Source organism: Cygnus olor, chromosome 3 (genome assembly GCF_009769625.2).
Source record: "Cygnus olor isolate bCygOlo1 chromosome 3, bCygOlo1.pri.v2, whole genome shotgun sequence".
NCBI lineage: Eukaryota > Metazoa > Chordata > Aves > Anseriformes > Anatidae > Cygnus > Cygnus olor.
In genome coordinates, this window is record NC_049171.1 from 38,898,431 (window position 1) to 38,919,105 (window position 20,675).

At 37.9% G+C, this 20,675-nt stretch overlaps 1 protein-coding gene across 4 annotated transcripts in view; it reads right to left on the reverse strand.

Annotated features, from left to right (window-relative positions):
* The window catches only part of RNGTT (RNA guanylyltransferase and 5'-phosphatase), a 187,675-nt gene that overhangs the window by 142,583 nt on the left and 24,417 nt on the right, over positions 1-20,675 (reverse strand). For all 4 annotated transcript variants that reach the window (XM_040551729.1, XM_040551730.1, XM_040551731.1 and 1 more), the window contains 2 exons: positions 16,986-17,095; positions 16,068-16,169 (listed from right to left, as the gene is read on the reverse strand). In XM_040551729.1, coding sequence (XP_040407663.1) covers positions 16,068-16,169; positions 16,986-17,095 — 212 coding nt within the window. The remainder of the gene's footprint in view (positions 1-16,067; positions 16,170-16,985; positions 17,096-20,675) is intronic.

The following is a 20,675-nucleotide window of genomic DNA, read 5'->3' on the forward strand; positions in this document are numbered from 1 at the left end:
AAAGCTGGCTTTGAAAGTACTCAACACAGTACCTAACATTCAGCATAGCATTTGCCTTTATATATTTATGGCGAAATCGGTTTCCTAGACGTTCAAAGGAGTTTTGCAACTGACATCATCTTACCGTACGCCCTACCTATGTTCAAATTCTTTCTCCCAGCCAAAATCCCAGCAACTACTCTATCGCTAAGGCAATATATGTTAATTTTGTACTACTCCGAAGGAGTTTTGAAACTTTATGAACATTAAAACATATAGCACAGCTTTCTCAAAATTTGAGACCTCTTCTTCTAACACAAAAAGAATTTTCTGAAAAAACAAAACACCCTACATATAGCAAGTGGATTAGTAATAATTTTTAAAGGAGGCTTAAAAACGCAGCTCATACAGGAGCTTTTTTGTCCCACAGTATTTCTTTAGATGGGCTGTAGCACTGTTTATTAATTATTTTGACAGGGCATTGATGTGTTTTTTTTTCCCCTTAGTAAATACGCTTATGTCTATACTGCACATTAAAGAAGGTAAAGCTTAAGGAATTCCATCGTCAACTCTTAAGAGCAAAATCACGACAGTTCATTCCCATGGGATTTCATTACACAGGCTAAAATTCAGCTTTGTGAAAGCTTTGCCCTCCCACACAAATAAGCCTTACCCAACTCAGAATAGCAATTAGTATCACTAACGTGTTTGCTGACGCACCGGCAACAACAAAATGCTGTTTTATATATCATTTTTCATTTCTTAATTTCCTTTTATGACTGGCAACACTTCAAAATTATGAGTGTGCTGCCACTCCTTAGATACATCACCTAGGATGAGGCCAAGCCACTCAAGCATTTTACTTAGGATCCTGCCACTCCTTTCTGACAAGACAGCATCAACCTCTGGCCAGACACATCAAATGCTGTAGAGAGGGCCAGGAGAATGAAAACAAATCAGTGCCCTTTATCCACCGACACTAGGAGATTGTCTATCTGTGTCACTAAGCTCTTTCAGTTCCACGTCCTGGCCTCAATCCAGATTGTGCTGGGTCCAGAGTAACAGTCTAAATTAGATGAGTTTGTAGTTGGCCTGTGGCAGATGGAGCAATACACCCTAAAGCCCCAAGAAACGGGGAAGGCTCAGCTTGCTTTCTTCTTACATTAATTGCTGCTGGCAACGGGCACCGCTTCTGACTGTCTCCTGAAGGATGACAAAACCTGGACACAGGGACACTAACAGAGGAAGTTATGTGAAGATTCAGAATATTATTTTCATTGTGTAAACAAAAGGAAAACAGTAACTTTCTAATCAGCACACTAGCAGCTATGTCACAAATACCATTTTCAAGTTCATACGCACATTTTCATTTGCGCAAGCAGATAGTGTATCTGACAGCATGAAGCAGCTACACGTAAGCAGCTGTGGGATTACATACCTGACTTGATAATCCAAATTCTGAAGGAAAAATCTGAAGGGAGAGAAAACTATACATAGGCCCTCTGGGAGTTAGAGTGCTCTGAACATACCAACACTTTCTATTTCTCTCACATACTTCTAGGTTAAATTCTATTATAAACTGTTTGCACAATATTTTAACCAAAAAATAAGTAGATTCTGACTGACAGTAACTTCCAATTAACAGCCTCCAGCTCCAGTATTTTGTATTCATGACCTTGCATTTTCTGCAACTAAATATCCTTCCACTTTATTATTTTGCTCCTCAGTGTCTTCAGTGACTTGCCTCTCTTATTTGTTTGTCAGAACATACTTGTTTTCTGTTTCAAAATTCTTATGAACATAAAACGGGTCCCAACGCCTGATATCAGGACCTCCGCTTGTGGCTTTCCATACACTTTCTTCCAAAACCACCCACTGCCATTTTCTTTCAATCCATTTGTTACCTGTCTTGCAATTCAAGCATACTTCATTAGATCCAGTCTCTGTAATAAATCAAAATTTTGCCAAGGTTCACAGGCATGAGATCTGACACTATTCCTTCCTTAAAAAAAATAATTAAAAAAAACCCCTTTACACGGCATATGAACAGCAACTGAAATGGATGCACTCAGAAGAAATGAAACTCATCTCTACTGGAAACTGAATTCCCCACTCCTCCTGACCCCTTTAATTAGTTCCCTCAGTTTATCCAAATCTGTCAATCTAGAAAGAAACATCACTGATCTACTGTTACCTTTCATTGCATCCACAATGCTTTAAATTTAAAGCAAAGCCTTTTCATCAATGAACCAAACTTATCTTCTACAATCAAGATTTTATTTATTTTTTCATTTCCTCAATATTAAAATACTGCCTTATATGCTGATACTTAGTAAATAAATTCATCTCCTATTACAATCAGAAGCACCTCAATTTGTCAGTAGTCAAATTCTCCACCAACTAATCCCTGGAAAGAAAAGGTGGAATTCAGCTTCTGATTAAGTTTCCGAGTTGTAAGGTGTCTACTTCAGGGTGAAATTAATAGCTCCCTAGGCTTCAATAATTGTGTTGCCTAAATTCTTACTACATCAGTGGAGATCTAGACACACAACTTGCATTAGATATTAAAGCGTGCTCACATGACAATTCTAGTTAAGCTGAGTATCTGCAGCAGATTCAGCAGTAACCCAGAAGTTTATCTTAACAATCCTGTAGTGATTTTTTTAAAAACAAATTCCATACTATTTTTCTATCCTTCAGCTGTTACGAAAACAAAGTTAACCCTCAAAATTTATTTTGCATCTTTCCAAAATAATGAATGCTTTCTAATACTCATGATAGTCAAGAAAATTATCCTAGCTTATCTGCTATACCAATATGTAATTTCATGAGAATTTTGAAGTTTCCCAACATTCAGCTTTATGTTCTGAATCACTCATTCAAGCTATTCCATCTTACCACCCTGACTTGATGCTATTATGGGAAAACAAACAAAATCTTGTCTTATTGATCACCTCATATTACAGTGAAAGTGCTATGCCTACTTTTGCTTATTTGAGACCACAAACCTCTTAAAGTTGGTATTCCCCTGAATATATACACTTCATGCAAGTTACCACTATAGAATAACAGACATCCGATAGCTTATACAAGTTATTGTTCTTCATAACCTATACTACTTGTTGGTCCCCTCCATTGTTACCTCACTCAACACCATTTTCTTTTTCTCCTCACGCCTACCGCCGCTCTCCTTTCAACTCTGAATGCAAGCTTTCCTTTTCGCTTGCTTCCCTTGACAACTCAGGGTCCAGAGGAGATGTGTTGTGATCATTAAGACATCATAAAAAGTGAAGCACTGAATCTGCAGATTACACCACTTAATATAGAATGCCCCAAACTACAATAACAATGCAGGTTTCAATACCCAGAAGATACAGAGACACAGGCAGGAAGAGATAGATAAGACCACACACTCCCCCTTACAAGCTTTTAAATTAACCCTGCTGGCTGAGAAAGCCGATACAGCAGCCACATTTTAGAGGTCAGTAAGACCACAGAAACACTTCTGCAGTCAAAAAACAGCAAACAAATCATTAGGTCACACAACTAAGAGCACAGTGCATAACACAGAAATAATGTTGCATTGTTACACAATTTACTAGCATCCCCTCACCTGGAGTAATCTGTGCACCAGCATTAATAGGGAAACAGTTTTTGATTAAAGGGGGAGCTAATGGTAATACTCTGGAGCACAGGAAAATGCAGAAGTGTGGAAGCTGGTATTTTTTCTCCTAATAAAATATTGTAACCTAAACTGAGTTCAAACTTCAGTTTTTCCTGTTTTATAAATCAAGGATAAAGATGCCTTTAATTAATTTAACAGATGGCAAATTAAAAACCAATGTAAAACTGTTTTCTATCTGAAGTATTATTAGCTTGTGAAACTCTGCAACAGCGCTGTTAAAACCAAGAATTTAGCAAGGTCAAAAGAAGACTATCCAGTTACAGCATTTTTCTTGACAGCCTTCCAAGGTTTTAATTAAGTTAAAGAAACAAAAAATCCACAGCACTATTTCTTAAAGGATATTAAACCTTATGGGTTAAATTTGAAGTTATCATCTTATTATCATTATTTGACCTACTACAAAGGGTAAGCTTATTTATAACTAATATATAATGAACTCTAAGAATACTTCAATACGAAGTATCTGGTGTTGGAAACAAAAGAACTGTTATCTAGTTAGAAAACGTGATCCAGTAACAGAACTTGTTTAGTAGCAGATTAATTTTAAAGAGTAGATTCTCTATGCTTCACCCAAACTTTAACGAAGATAAGTGGTCAGGTACATATTAAAGTAAAGTACATCTCTACATTGGATGGAAGAACACTATTGGAAAACAATTGTGCAGCATAACATTCCGATGACTTTTCTAAAAAGTTGTCACTTGTTTGAATAATCTCGTAACATAAGCTTGACTGAACTAGTGAATTCTCTCAAAAGTAAATTCTATTACTTATTGCAAATATTCAGCTTAAAGCTTGACTGAATTTGCTTGACTGCATTCCTCCTCCACAAATTTTAGTCTGAAAATATCTTGTAGATTTAAAGGGAAATTCATGCCTGAAGCAAAGAACTCAAAAAATGTAACGCAGCAGCTATGCGGAGGTATTTAAAAACAAAACCAAACCAAACCTTAGTATCAAATGACAAATAATTACATTCCACCCTTCCGCAAGCAAGAGAACCTTGTTTCTCATGGAAGTCCACTATCTAACTGCCAAGAAAAGCGTATACAGCTTTGAAAAAGGAGGTTCCCTTAACTTTGATTTGATTTTTGCCAGAATATATGCTGGGTTGATCCTGTCTACATCACAGGCACCAGCCACAGAAGAGTACAACTGTCATTTCTGTTCACAGATTAGAAGACTAGCTCCAAGGGAAAACGCTGCCCTAGATATTTGTATAGGTACACTCTACAGACTCTACTATCATTCTTCCCTGAATAAACTTAATCCATTACACTTGATGAAATGTGCCCATAACGCTCCCAAGAGAACCAGCAGCACAGGACACGCTGTTCCACCCTCAAAAGTGGTCTATGAAGAAGAAAAATTAATAAATAAATCATTAATCACTGATATTCATGGCTTGAACATTAGGTACAAAAGGAGGCACACCATTTATCTCAATCTAATTAGAATATTCTAGGACTACAGTTGAATACTCTAAGATTAGTATTCACAGCACAAGCTACATAATATGCATTTTAATACATTAACTCTTTATAAATAAACAAAAGAGCTTGCTTAAAAGACAATCTGTTCAAATATTCCAATAGTTTTATATGAATAATTAGTTAAGCAGTACTTTTCAAAGTGCTCAGAATTATGAGCATAAAAACTTGCTCCAAAACTGTGAAACATCAAGTCTAGTATTTCAAAAAATGAACTTAATGGCATGGTATCACATTGGAAGTACTCTTTAACCATCTAAGAAAGAGACACAGAAGCAACAGCTTCTATTTGTGGTTTCTCCTCGGAGTCGTGACTGTTTTAGGCACGTATAAATGAGACCACAACCTAGAGTAAGAACGCATTCTTTGGCCATTTGAGTCAATCTGGATCCAAACTGGGGATAATATGACCTGTCGTACCTATTATTTCTATACATTGATTCCATGATTTAAAAAGACAGACTTCAGGAGGTAGAGAAGCAAAAAAATAAAGACAACGACACCCACACCAAATGAACCAAATGACACCCACACCACAGCAGTGTGCCCTCATGGCCAAGAGGGCCAATGGGATCCTGGCGTGCATTAAAAGGAGCATGGCCAGCAGGTCAAGGGAGGTGATCCTCCCCCTCTACTCTGCTCTGGTCAGGCCTCACCTGGAGTACTGTGTCCAGTTCTGGGCTCCCCGGTACAAAAAAGACAGGGATCTCCTGGAAAGAGTCCAGCGAAGGGCAACAAAGGTGATACGGGGCCTGGAGCATCTCCCCTGTGAGGAAAGGCTGAGAGACCTGGGTCTGTTCAGCCTGGAGAAAAGAAAGCTGAGAGGGGATCTCATCAATGTTTATAAATACCTTAAGTGTGGGAGACAGAGGGATTTGGCCAACCTCTTTTCAGTGGTTTGTGGGGACAGGACAAGGGGCAGTGGCCACAAGACAGAGCACAGGAATTTCCGCACCAACGTGCGAAAGAACTTCTTCACAGTGAGGGTGAAGGAGCACTGGAACAGGCTGCCCAGGGAGGTTGCGGAGTCTCCTTCTCTGGAGATATTCAAGGCCCGTCTGGACGCCTACCTGGGCAGCCTGCTCTAGGGAACCTGCTTTGGCAGGGGGGTTGGACCCGATAATCTTACGAGGTCCCTTCCAACCCCTTCAATTCTGTGATTCTGTGAACCATTAAGATTTAAAAAAAAAAAAAAAAAAAAGAAAAACCACAGCTATTTCAACCTAGCCCAACAGGTGTGAAACTGCTCGATCTGGTCTATAATACGTATCACTATTTAAAATACTTTCTTGTGCAAACTTAAGAGTAACAATACTTATACACAATAGTCCCAGATACTAGTCTAACACCTTATGACACTGCACTGCCTCACTTGACGTACAGCCTCTCCGTGAAGAGAGACTTTTCCTGATTCCTAACCAATACAGTCAAACAGAACCGACAAGTTATCTGCAACTCCCCTTAGAGTGGCTACTGAAATCTCACAAATCCTGTTTTGCTGCAACACTGCCAGACAGTCTCACTCAACGGGTAAAATGCGAGAAAAGACCAACATATTCTTCTACAACATGTCAACTGGTGGAGATCACAAAGGCAACCTTGTGCTAGATCTTCTTCACCTTAAATGACCTTGAGCTCGAACATCTTTACCTTGACATACCGGACACACTAAATACTGATAAAGTGCCCTTAATCAGACCTCATCCAAGTTGTTTTTTGTTTTGTTTTTCTCCCACTCTCAAAATAAAAACTCAAGTAAGGATGCTATTTTCATCATTTCTAACACAACGAAAAACAGGCTTATACCAGTCTTGCAGTCCTAACTAAGATTATTGCTCAACAAGACTACAAGAGAGAATTATTAAGATGTATCAGCTACTACAAATCCACCTTTCTAGTCCCAAAACACATCTTACCTGCTCCCTACTCCCCACCTTCTTTTCCTATCCTACCTAAGTACAGAAATTAAAACCAAGAATTAGGCATCTGCTTTTTCAGAAAATTAAGAGGAATACCATTTACAATGCTGTAAATTCTACAGATTGTTCTTTCTATCAACCATTAGAAAGGCAGTTAATACCATTTTCTATTCTAAAAAAGCACAAATCAAGTAGGTGCAAACTTAAAAAAAAGCCTCACTTTGTAATACAGAATCGTATATGCGATTTCTCTATACTCTTGGGGAAGCCTGACATTATGTTATCATTACACACTTAAAAGCTCAACTGCAGGTGCTCAACAACTGATTAGTACTGTAGTGCTCGAAAGCTATTTACAGCATTTAACCTTGTTTGGAGGGGGGAAAAAAGCTTTATTACAACTATTTTTTATAGATTTCACAACTTCAGTTTTCCATCCAGGATATATGCAATCTCCATTTAAGTATATTCTTCAAAATAAACTCAGTGAAAGAAATCCCATGTGGATTCCAGACGCATCCTAAATCAAAGTTCTTCCAAATGTAAGAAGCAAAACTACATAACTAGTTTAAAAATGAGCAAGTTAAAATTAACTAGATCTTTAAGAGAAAACAATTATAAAGGAGGAACACTAGGGGATATACCATAGTAAATAAATTATTTCCCTCCCAAAGACTTTAAAAATGTAGCATGCAACAAAACAGTGCAGAGTTAGGAATAAGGGAACAGCAAGTTAGGTTTCTGATCCAAATCTCTTTAAATATGATTCCATTTTGACAAAGTTTCAATGGAGTAATAGAAAATCCCTTACCATTACTGCTTTGAGATATTCAATAAAAATAATAAGTGTCTGATCAGCAACTGTCCCCACCCACCCACACAATCTCTAACTAGCATTCAAGAGCCGAGGCTTTGCCCATTGCTGAGTTACATAAACACACATTATGAATAGAGCTTATTTAACGTGGAATCAAACCACCTGAGTTAAGCCCACTTGTTCAGAAAAACTGTCACTCCTATAATAAATTCATTTGGACATGAAAAGTCTGTTTAATACAGATCCAAACCCAAGACTCTCAACACTTCTGGCCTTCAAACTTTCAGACAATAAAAAAGTGTCCTAACAAAGGAAGGGATAGACAGCATTACCAATCAATGGTGCAAAACTGATAAATATCTGAAGTATATATATAATTTTTAAGATTACTGAGAACAGGAGGACAGGAAAAGAAAAGAAAAGAAGGTGTGGTTCAAAAATGCCCAGGTAATTCTAGTATGGTTTCTTCACCTCATCACATCATTAGGAGGCAAATGCTCCTTCCTGACCCCGAGACTGGAAACATGTGTAACACTGAACACAGTCAAACAACAAAACATGCAAAATGCAACATAAAATAATTCCTTATTTGCTAGCCATCTAGGACCAGAAAGTAAGGCCCCCTTGAGAAAAGCTTTTTACTCATAAATGCTTTTCAGGGATGAACAGCCCTAAACCCTCCTCTTAGCAGCATTTCTGAAGCCATCTGGCAAATCTCAGTAGCCTACTTTTTCGTCTTCCTCCTGTACATTGGGAAAAAGTTAACTAACATTTGTGTAAAAACTCCAATTCAGGCATTTCCCACTACTGGCCATAAACCTCCATACCCATAAGAATCTGTTCATGTCATTTGTACATATCTGTAAACTAAACTATGTCTCCTCTGGAGATATTCAAAACCTGCCTGAATGCGATCCTATGCAACGTGGTCTAGGTAACCTTGCTTGGCAGGAGGGTTGGACTAGGTGATCTCCAGAAGTCCCTTCCAACTTCAAGCACTGTGATTCTCTCTCATTCCCAGAGTCTCCTTCAAGTTCAACTCCACCTTAATATCTTCTCTCCCATGACACAATCTTTCTGTTCTCCAGACTTGCTTGCATGACAAGCTGGCCTCTCATTCTTCATAAAGAGTTCTCAGTTGCATAATTTTTTATTTGGATTAGTACTACTCTCTCATCTTCTCTGTCTTTCATTTGGGTTTTTACCTCAACTTTCTCTCTTTGTCCTGCCTCTCTGGGATGATGACTTTTCCATGAATCCATCCAGCCATGTCTTCTTTACTCTTATGTAGGCAGGTGACCTTTCTTCTTCTGTGATACCTTATTTTGGCCTAGTTCCTTTTACCTCCTAATTTTTAAAACAGAAAGTTTGTTTCTCAGTTTTCTCTGGTTTTATAGAGTTGTTCTTCAGCAAATGATCACCTTTTCACAAGTTACTCAGATCTCAAAAGACTTCTGGATAACTTTTCATATTAAGAATCTGATATTTCTCAGTTATGTGAGTACACTTTACCTCACTATCTAAAGGACCAAAGAATAGGAAAAGAAGAAAGTACTTAATCATGCAAATTCAGGGAAAAAACTTTCATCCCTGCGTTCATCACCTTCTGACAACATGCGTGAAAAGATCAGCCAGTAGACATCCTTCAAGCAATGTTCACAAGTGTTTGAAGAGGTTGTAGCAGGAAAAACTTCAAAGTTTTTCAGAAAAATTGAAAATTTCCTAAATTTGTACCAAAAGCATCTGGGAAGCTATCACAAGTTACATGATTATTGTGACTTATCAAATAATAGTAACATATATGCTTTGGATTAATAAACAGTTTTAAAATTTGGCTACCAATTTTATCATACACTTAGTTTATCATACACTTAGGTGCAGTTTTAATGTATTTTCTATTACAGTACTATCAAAATGAGAATTATTTAGGCAACAGCCCTTTTTCAAAAATGTAATTTGCTAATTATTTAAAAAAAAACTACTAACTTCATAGATGTTTCTAAACATTTTGTTACAAACCTTTTAGACAATTAGCAGGAGTTCTTATAGATACTATAGATGTGCTGTATCTACTTCTTTACATTTAGGTATCTGTAAGCCATCAAATTTATATGAATGTTCTTCAAATATAATAGTCTTTGGCAAGAACTACCTGTTCTGCATTTCTTCTAAATAGCTGGCTTACCGTAATTGAACAGCCATAGCACTAGTAGAAAATAATAAGAACAATTTTAAAACTGCATGCATACAGATGTGAAAAAAAAAATGTACTCCCATAAACGTAAGAAAATAATTCACACTCCTTAATAGCTTGCAATTTGTTCAGGCCACATTTTACCATTACAAAACCTAGTCCTCTTTGACTGTATTAATCTGAATTATTCTATAGACATTTTAAAGCTTTTTATTCTTCTTGATGGGAACAGTCTTTTTTTCAAAACTGGTGTCTCATTACTTCACCAACCCTACTCCTGTCTGAACATTCAGCTCCACTCATTAGAACAAACATCTGCTACAAACATTATTAATGAGATACGTATCAAGGGATAGAGCAAGCCGCTAACCACCTGGGCTAATCACTTTACAGTACAAAGTTGATAACACTGAGTCATACAGTACGCCTTGAACATACTGTAACAATTAGCTTATTCAGTTAGCAACTAATATTTCAGCAAGCCCAGCCCTACAAAATTGGATGCATTTGTAAAGCCATCCATACCTTGTAGCTATTGCTAATATAAAACATACATTTCATATTAAAAAGCCAAAAGGCATGATTTTAGTAGTGGAAAATTTGTCCTTTGGATTTCGGTGCCTCATGAATAGATTAGCATAAAAATGATTTTTAAGACACCAGAGGTTTGACAACTGCTCCAATAAATATACAGAATAGAGCTCACGCCAAACCAGGCAAAATAACTGCAAACTTAAGTAATTTTTTTAATAATAATACAATATGATTTTGGAAATGTTTTTCCCAAAACCAGAATGGCTTCCATATAATATTTACACGCAGGCAAATAACTGGCACAAAAGAAGTATTTTTCCAAAGAGAGACAATGCTAAGTGAACTTCAAAGGTCTTTTATCTTAAAGATCATTTTTCTAAACCTGAGATGAACGTGTATACACGTCCACACATAGGCATTTATAAACAAGTTTTCTAAGTTCTTTGCTAATGACATCTAGTCAGCTCAGTGAAGAAAATATTGAGTGATTCCAAGGATCAATCGTGAAGCATATACTGTACGCCTAGCTGAATCAACCTGTAGAAGGTGCAGGCTCCAACAGGAGTTAGGTGTCTCCCAGGCCTGCCTGTAGACACCTGCCTTAGGATGTCTTCTCCATGCCAAACCGTGCTGGTGCTCTGTGGAGCACTGTGAAACACATTACAGTCCTCCCAGGAAGCCAAAGGAGGACATGAGATCAAAGCCCAACAGCCTACTGTGCTATACACCAGGACTTCCTCACATGCTTCTGGACACTCATGGAGGCAAGACAGCCCTGAAATACCTTCTGTCCTTATTCAGTTTAGAAATGTATAAAATAAAAGCATGCTGCACTGTCATTTACCAGAGTGTCTTTATAGCACGTTCTGTGGGTATATACTGCATGCCCCTACAGACAGTGCAGGAGTACTCAGGAGTGTTTGAGAGAACAAAATTTGAGAGAACAAAACTGAAAAACCACCCTGGGCAGGAGGGGAGAGGTAATTTAACCACGCAGTATTTCCCTTTGGAGTAAACATGTTGGTTTGCTCCACAAGGTAACATGGAGCAAGAACAAGGCACGTGCCTTGGTGGTGCTCATGGAAGAAGGGCTCTGGAAGTGAGGCACAGAACAGGCAAGAGCACTGGTGTAGACACATCCACTGCAAATCAGGACACAGTAAGCAAGGATAAGCCCAAAGATTTTGAACCTGGGGGTCCATTAGAACAGGGGAAGATGAGTTTTGACCAAAAAAACAAACTCAGAATTCATACATTTCAGTAAGCGCATAAGATACTGCTCCAGTGAATTTCTCCAAAATGTTTTATAGAATCAATGTCAAATAATTTAATTGATTGAATCACATTATTTAGTCAGTGCACAACGATAAATAATGCTCTTTTGTTTAGGGAAATACTTTTAAAAAAAATATTTTATTTTTTATTATGGGAAGAAAAATATAGCAATACTAAGAAAGCAAGGATGTTCAGCTCCAGTTGAAATCAATAGGAATAAGAGATGCCTTTGGAGAAAAATGTAAGTCCTCAATGAAATCACTGATACTATATGCCAGTTAAGGCAATCTACAAATAAGGGTTTCAGCTTTGAAACCTCTAGAGAAAACTACTGCTGAAGGAATAAAATGCAAACATTTAACAATGGTGAAATATAGGAAGTTTGGCCAGGCTAAGCAAATACTGTTATTAACCCCTATGAGAGGGTTTTATTCAAGTGAGAAAGCATAGAATAAAGTTATTAGTTAAGTACCTACTTTTCCGTAAGTCCAGCCAGCCTGATGAAACAGCAGTACTCTTTAAACCAAAGAGACAGACAGACAAAACAACAAAAACAACTATGCAAGCAAAATAACATTGCAATATGCAGACCTTAGGCTGCTGCATCTGTAATGCACTTAACAGAATATGTTCAAAGATGCGTGACAACAGCGGTTTCATTTCCAGATAAAGTAAGGTATCTGTAAATGGATCTCCAGTAACTCACATCTTAATATTAAATTCAGGAAGGTCGTGTCTGTCAACACAAACATTCAGAATAATTAATGAAAATCTGTTTAATTACCCAGGGAGCCCGGACCACTGAAGAACAACAAAATAATTAGAAGCACATCCAATGTAAAAATTGCCAGTCATTTTTCATTGTTCATTAGCGTGGCTACCATACACAGTGCCTACATGACCAAGTAATAGCTCAGGTTTTCGTCTTTAATCTCTTCCATAACATTCCTTCAGCTGAATTTCATTAACACTGCATCTGTGTAGCACCAATTTCTTCTCTGAGTACACCTATCATCTCTATAACTGTGTTTTATTTATTATTATATAACTGAGCAGTTCCCTCCGTTTCATGCTTAATTATTCATTCTAAATTTTAAAAACGCAGGATAAAACACCCCAAATACTTAAAATTCCTCTAAGAGAGTATATACACAGGACAGGCAGTCCTTGCAGTGCACTAGTATTTCATATATAAGTATTCCACTATTTGCAATGAATGCATCCTGTACATTTGAGTAAGAAAAAAAGAATATTCCCTAAAACTTCACTTTTCCAAATGAATACAACATGACAAAGAAAGGCTTCTCATATTGAAAATACATAAAAAAAGTGAAAAACAGTTTACAACCCTACATCTTACTATTTGTTGTAAATTGTACAACATGGCATCAGTCAATGACCCATAGTTTTAAACAGATTATTCTTCAGTTGCAATGCACACGAGACGTTACAGATGAAACATTTTTTTCCTTTAATATCAAATACTTTTCAGTAAATAAATTATTTTAAAAAACAAAATTTTTTGCTGTTACTCTTTCTGGAAGCAACAGGCTTAGAGTATTTGAAAACATTTCCACAAAATATCTTTAATACGTACTAAAATACTAATATAAATCAATCCCTAAAACAAAGGCTCCCTTAAGGAGCAAGATGTCAAAAAGACAAGGGCTACCAATTGCAATATCTGAGCTTCACAGGACATTAATACTTTGCAAACATTTTCATAGTTTTAGAAGTTAACTTCATGGATAGTATATCTGGAATGTGGATTAAAAGCATAATAAATGCAAAGACTCCCATCTGGCTCTTTGCATGGTCAATTTAAGTTGGCTGAGTTTATTTGTTTAGGCTCAGCAGCATTTGAATGCACGGTACCGCTCTGAGAGCGAGCCTGGATCTCCCAACACGATGTTTCTGTAACCCATCACTCTCAGAAAGCCTGCATCACATTAACATTGGCCAACTGTGTGCACAAGCATTTGGGTGATAAGGCCAGCATTCCTACCCTTTTCTTAAGGCTTGGATGTCATACTGTGAGCTTACTTTGTGTTTTCACATCATGCTCTGCCCAAGCTAATAAACCCTTGAAGTAAAAACAACACAGGAGAGGCATCTGAGGGGTCTTTTTTTAGTGGAAGACGGCTTAGTTCTGGCTGAGCTGTGCCGATCCCTGACTTACTCCATGTGGACCCACTTGGTAGTTCTCATAAGACATCCAATTCCCCACATTTTCCAGACTTTTCATTATCTAGGCTATTCCACGCTACGATTGAAGGCACCAAACCTAGCAAAACAGTGAATGCACGGAAAAACTTTTGAAGACAGCCTACCTCATTTGCTGATTTGGTACTAAAACTTTACTTTGTTGTCTCAGCACATGGAAGGGAGCATGCCTTCCATTACAAAGTGCTGAAGCAAAACTTTTTGCCTATAACTTTATACAAAACCAGTTTGAAAACAAGAACTCTTATCTCCTCACATCTCACCCATATAACTGATGCCTTCTAACTTCTGCTCATGTGACCACTGAACTCCCGTGCTAGTCTAAAACACAGGGCACAAATAAGCCTAATAGTCCTCCTCTTACCACATGTACGTTCACTGTAATTGGGTTTTTTCTAATCATGTCAAAGCAGGTTGAAAATCTATTCATTTGCGTTAAGTGAATAAAAGTGAAGTCATTCCACTTAGCATAGATTACAATTGCTTAAGTACTACTGCATGTAAAGAACATATTTTAGAAGTCAAAATCAAACTGTTGAAAATAATTAGATGCATCACACAATTTAAGTTCTTCCTGATAGTGAGACACTATTGAATAAGACATTCCCGTGAGACACTATTGAATATGACGTAAGAAGTATCATTATTAACTACCTTAAGAGAGTGCTCACAACAGAATAGAAGATCATGATCTAAATGCTACAAGTGGCATAGGTTAAGACCATTTCCATTAATATCTAGGATTCTTGATTTTAGTTTTGAAACCAGAAATAACAAAGAAAAAAGGTTAGAGTATCTCTCCCCATTGATTATGATTCCAGTCATCCAAGGTCTCAAGAAAATGGTTGTAATTTCAGAAATGTTCCAAATTATTAAGAACATTCAGTCCTATAAAAATAATTCCAATTTTGGAATTTCAGAATTTGACTCAATGAAGATTTGCTTATATGAAGAGCCACGCTACCTTTTTGCGAGAGTACATGGACAACAGTGTACCCAACATTTGGGGGTTTATTTCCATGTGATCAGGAAATACTTTCTACACCTCATCAAAACTGTTGGGGGTAGAGGGAAGACACCCTGTGTGACACAGCTCTTTCATACAAGTCTGAAAGCAACAAAAGGATACCACGCACATGACGTTCAGATCAGAATATCACAAAACTAGTCAGCTTGAGAACCTGTCCTGGGGACTGCACCACAGAAAATGTGCTAGTCATGCTGGAGTTAGCTAATACTGAATGCATTTATTAAAATATTTACAACCATCAACTGACCTATGCTAGTAACAGCGTTCAATGAACAAACAGCTGGCACAGCCTCTCTCTTCATACTTCTCACAAAGCTGTTAAGTGATTTTGATCAGGACCATTAAGTTTTGTTAACATCAATAATTCAAGCAAGCACTGAAATACTAAAACTGCTAACAGGCAACCGCAGTTGTAGAAGCTATCAAGTAGGAAAAGTTGCAAGTGAAATAAGTGTTTGTCATTCTGTATTTGGTAAAATATGGAGTTTCTTCTACTTTGAAATGCTAACATTAGAACAAAGGAGAAATTACATATAAGGATCCCTGAAGGTGTTCAAGGCCAGGTTGGATGGGGCCCTGGGCAACCTGATCTAGTGGGTGGCATCCCTGCCCATAGCAAGGGGGTTGGAACTAGATGACCTTTAAGGTCCATTCCACTCAAAGCCATTCTATGATTCTCTGATAAGGATGCGTTTCAAACCAAAAATCCTAACATTGAACAGATTCAACACATCATCTGATCAGGTTGTAGTGTGTTACAGAAAAAAAAAATTGACTCCTTCGCAGCCAACCAAAACTACAAGTTTGAACAAAGGATCACAGCACTGTACATGCAAATACACTTTTCTGGGAAAATACAAACCATCCGTCCAACTTACGAGGTGGTGTTTTTGGTTTTTTTCCCATTTAAAATGAGCTTACCGTGTGCCGTCTGCTTTCCAGCTAACTCTGTATGGCTTCTGCTCCAAAAATTTAATATTTTGCTTGTCCATGGAAACAGGCTGTGCTCCAGGGAATCCAGACCTAAAAAGAGAAACATGTTTATTAATGTTCTGCAATAAGTAGTCACAAAAGGCAGTGCATTTTTTCTTCAGTCTGAAGTGACACCTTGTACTAGACTTGCTGCAAGGTTAACTTGGCAGAGTTAGAACATCTTCCCCAACAAGGTATTTTGGGAGAAGAACCAAATGTTTTCCTGATAAGAACAAAGGTATTTGTTCATGACAAAACAATGAATTATGTAGAACTTCAAAGTTTTAATTTTAGATGAAGAGAGGTTTGAATTCAAAACTAGAAGCACAGGAAAAACTATAAGCTTCAGAAAGTTAGGAAGCGCTGTTAGCAACTCCCTGGTTCTTCAGCTTTATAAAGAAGTTCAGAATCTGAGACATTAAAACCAAAACTCTCATTAACATCGGACGTAAATCCAGGTTGGCCATAAAAATGAGTATTATACCTTACAACTGAAGCGTAATTGCAGCTGTATAAATAAATCTACTGCATGAAGAAGCACTAAATTTTACACAAATACTTGGACTAGACTACGTTTTGAAACCGCATGGCAGCAATTCATCTAAAAACATTGTTATCTCAGTGTAAAAGCAATTTGAAAATCTTGTTTTTTAATATCCTCCACAGTTGATCATTCTGTTTTATAGGACAATGTAAGATCCTCATTTGTTTCAGTGCTAAGGTTTTTTGAACCTTTTTTTTTTTTTGTAGAAGTCCATCTAAGAATAATCACTTTTCATTTTTAATGAGCCGTTCCCTCCTGCAAAACTAGAAACTTAACACATTTCTAGACAGCATAAATGACAAAGTTCTAAACGTTCTCCTTACCCTTCCCATCCACAGAACTGCTGGCACTTTTGCTGTATTCCTCCTAACTTTGGTTGCGTTGTCACCTGGGTCACACATTTAACTGTTACACCTTCCAAGAAAATTGCACCCTAAATAAAAATAAAATTAAAAAAAAATAGTGCGTAAGCTTTCATAAAAGCATATCAGAAAATGTCAATACAAGAGTCAGGCTAGTTTTGCAACACATGAACTTCATGAGCAATATCAAGCTTGAAGACTCCTTCCAGTCCAGCACTACTACTCCCCAAAATACCAAGAAACACCAGTTCAACTTTGCCAATAAAACCAAATATGTGGGCCATATTATGAACCCAAGAATTGAAATGATTGGGAGGAAGGGAAGAAGGGAGGAAATAGTAAGGGATAGGCACTGTAGAACTCTCAAGAAAGTTCTTACATCAAGCTACAGCTCTTTTTATTTGTAATTAAAATGTTTTTATTTAAAAAGAAAGTACACTAGTATCAAATATTTAATTGTAAATTGGTCATATGTAATTTGCATTAGGGATCAAATTAGTAATCTCTAGTACACTTTATTATAATAAAGTTGTGTCAGACATATGGATGTGGATGAGAATCTGGACCTAAACAGTATCGTAAGCCTGGAGAAAATCACTGTGCTGAAAGGTCACAAAAGTCCTTCTTGCAGAAGTCTTTATGACACCATTTTAAATGTGTCAAAAAAAAAAAATACGGCCTGAAAATAAGTGAACTAGACACTAAAGACAACGTTGAACTACGAAGCTTTAAATAAAATTTTTAATATATAAATTTTATTTCTAGACCAACAACTCAGTGTTTTCCTCCATCCACAGAAAATAATACTAACAACAGCAGAGAAACTTAAGTATAAAAGAAATTAGCCTATTGAAGTCATGGAAACATCTTTGGACACTTTTTTTTTTTTAAAGCAAATACCTCAGTAGATGAACCGATTGAATGTTACTTTTCTTCCTCGGAATCTTTGAGATACATTTTCAATTCAATAATTAATTTTATCCAAATCTAGATGGTAATTCCAGTACAAGATGCTTAAACATATGGATTTTACCTCCACTTAAATATCTAGCACATTACATGTTTCAAAACTTAAACTTACACTGTAGGGGCAAAAAGGTGCAAGAGTGAATGTACTCCTGCAGCACCAAATTTAAAGGGTTCTCAGTTGATCTAGGACAAACTTCTTAACAAAAAAGAGAACAAACAGCTAGTCTGTAACAAAAATATTTGTGTGAAAACACACTTGTATGATCTTGTTCTCAATCTAAACCAGGCTACCAAAATGTAGAAGCTATCCTGAATGTCACAGAAGAGTCTCAGTACAGATCAATAAAAGAGCACTGGAAGTAAGACTCAAACTCAAATAACCTTTGTGTTCCCGAAAAGGCTTGATGATGAATGGAGTAACAACAAATTCTGCACAACAGAACACAGTAACGTCATCACGTTGAGAAACCAACGTAACTGAAGATTTCTATGGAGGTTCCAGACCTACCAGGCTTATTTGAACAGCGAATCAAAATCTCAGTGCTTCTCAGAGAAGATCAAAGCATGACATTTTACTTGTTGAGCTACGAATTCTGCAAATGAAGCCAGAAGCATTTCCTACCTGTTCTCTAAAATGCTTGCAACTTGCTTTAACAAATCTAGCTCTGTATTACTGATGAAAGGAGCCTTTTTGCTCCCTTCCCCTTCCACACACCATTGCACTCATCTGTTCTATCCTTGAGCAAGTCTCAGAACTAAGATGGCAAAAATAACAACATGAATTAGTAATATTCTGCCAAATTAGTATCCTAAACTAGCTCACCATAGGATGAGTCAATGCTGGAGCCAGAACAAGGGAAGCAGAAGGAACACAGGGAGTGAAAGGAAAGAAGAACTGGAATCTTCAGTACAGCCTGCGTTAGTTAAGATTGGCTCAGTTGCCTCACCAAGTCATGTTCTAAGAACAGCATATCCTAAAGAAAAAAGCTAGTCCATAACCTTAATTACGTCAAGCTCCACGGACTTTTGGTGCATCACTTATCCCATATTATTTCTGTTTGCACCAGTAGGTGCAACAGCACACAGGTGACTCAGCAGGGAAGACAGACAGCCACACATGCCTGGCCAGCATGCTGTGTGGGTTCTGAATAAGGGGTTAAGAGGACCTTGAAATAAAGGAAGCTGGCTGTGACTTGCTTCACAGAACGCCGGAGTGCAATGCCAGTAGGGACTGCTAAGGTGAAAGCAAAAAGCAGGCAACAGCAAAGATTTAAAAAAAAAAAAAAAAGTCAAATGTGAAACCAGTGCCTGCCCTTTGAAACTCTCTCTTGCAGATTATCTGATTAAGAGAGTTATGCACATACACAACTGGTTCGGAGCTGCTGATGTCAGAATGCACAATCAAGTAACCGTGTGAACTGAAATCAGCTGCATGCTGCTTCTACACTTGGTATCCCAAGCGTGATATTGTATCACTATAACTTCGAGAAGTTTATAAAAATTTCTGTATGGTAAGAAAGATACAAAGTTAGAGTGCATTACTCAAAATTACAAAAGCATTAGCTTCACAGCACATAGGAAGTATACACACTAATTTGGTTCCAGTTACCTTGCTTGGTTTGGTTGTTTACTGTAAGAAATTTCAACTGTTTACTGATTTTAAAGACCTGACCAGGTGCAGCAGGGTCTCTTGCATAGGCGGCATGTGTTTGATGCACACAATGACATATATATACACACACAATTAGGTTTTGAGGGTTGAGGAAAGGTGCAAGTCTGAAAGAATTAAGGAAACAACACTGCTTACAATTGGACAAACAAGCCAAGCTTTTGTGTTGTTTTTTTTCCCCCACACAGGCTTCTCCATTCCTCCGGTAGGTACTTTGTAAACTCTCCCCATAACGTTGTCGATTTTAAACAAGTAGAGACTGGGGAGAGTGAGGAGCAAAGCGCTCGAGGTGGTAGGATGAAGATGAGGTTGTGAGGTGAGACAGTAAGAGAGTCAAGGCAGAGAATATTTCACTTGATTATTGCAACCTAAGAATATAATCAACTCAGTTATCCATGGACTTCATCCAGATGCTAGCTTAAATTGAGCCTTAGCTGTATGGCAAGACGAGGCTTTTACAGAATAAGGTCAGGCCTCAAACATACTCAGCAGCTAAGGCGCAGCAGTAGGAAAGCAAGGTGAGTCACCTGCGTATCGAAGCTTGCTGAACTCAGCACTCCAGGGTTCGTGAGGATATTTCCTTGGATAAGGTGCCAGAACTGAGGCAGACTGGTGGACTTTCTGCACTGTTGTTGAGCTAACAACCCCCCATGGGGGGCGAGCAACCCTTCGGGGGGTGAACACGGCGCAGAGATGGCAGAGCAGTCAGGTCAGCAAGAGCACCTCGGGTCCTCAGAGCTGCTATTACACCCGGAGTCACAAGCACTAGGGGATCCAGGGTAACTACACGCTCTTAGTAGCTAGGCTCTGCACAACCTTTGTACCATCTGTACTCATCAAGCTCTTCGCACCACACCTCTCTGCCCATCACTTCAGCGGAAGGAGAAGCGGCAGTGTATCACCGCGTCCTTGGGTCTGATTCTGAACCCTAGCTGGAGGGGTGGGTGGGTGGGCACAGCCTCAACCCTACGCCCCCCTGACCCCGGTGGCTATCACCAGGTCTGGGCAAGAGC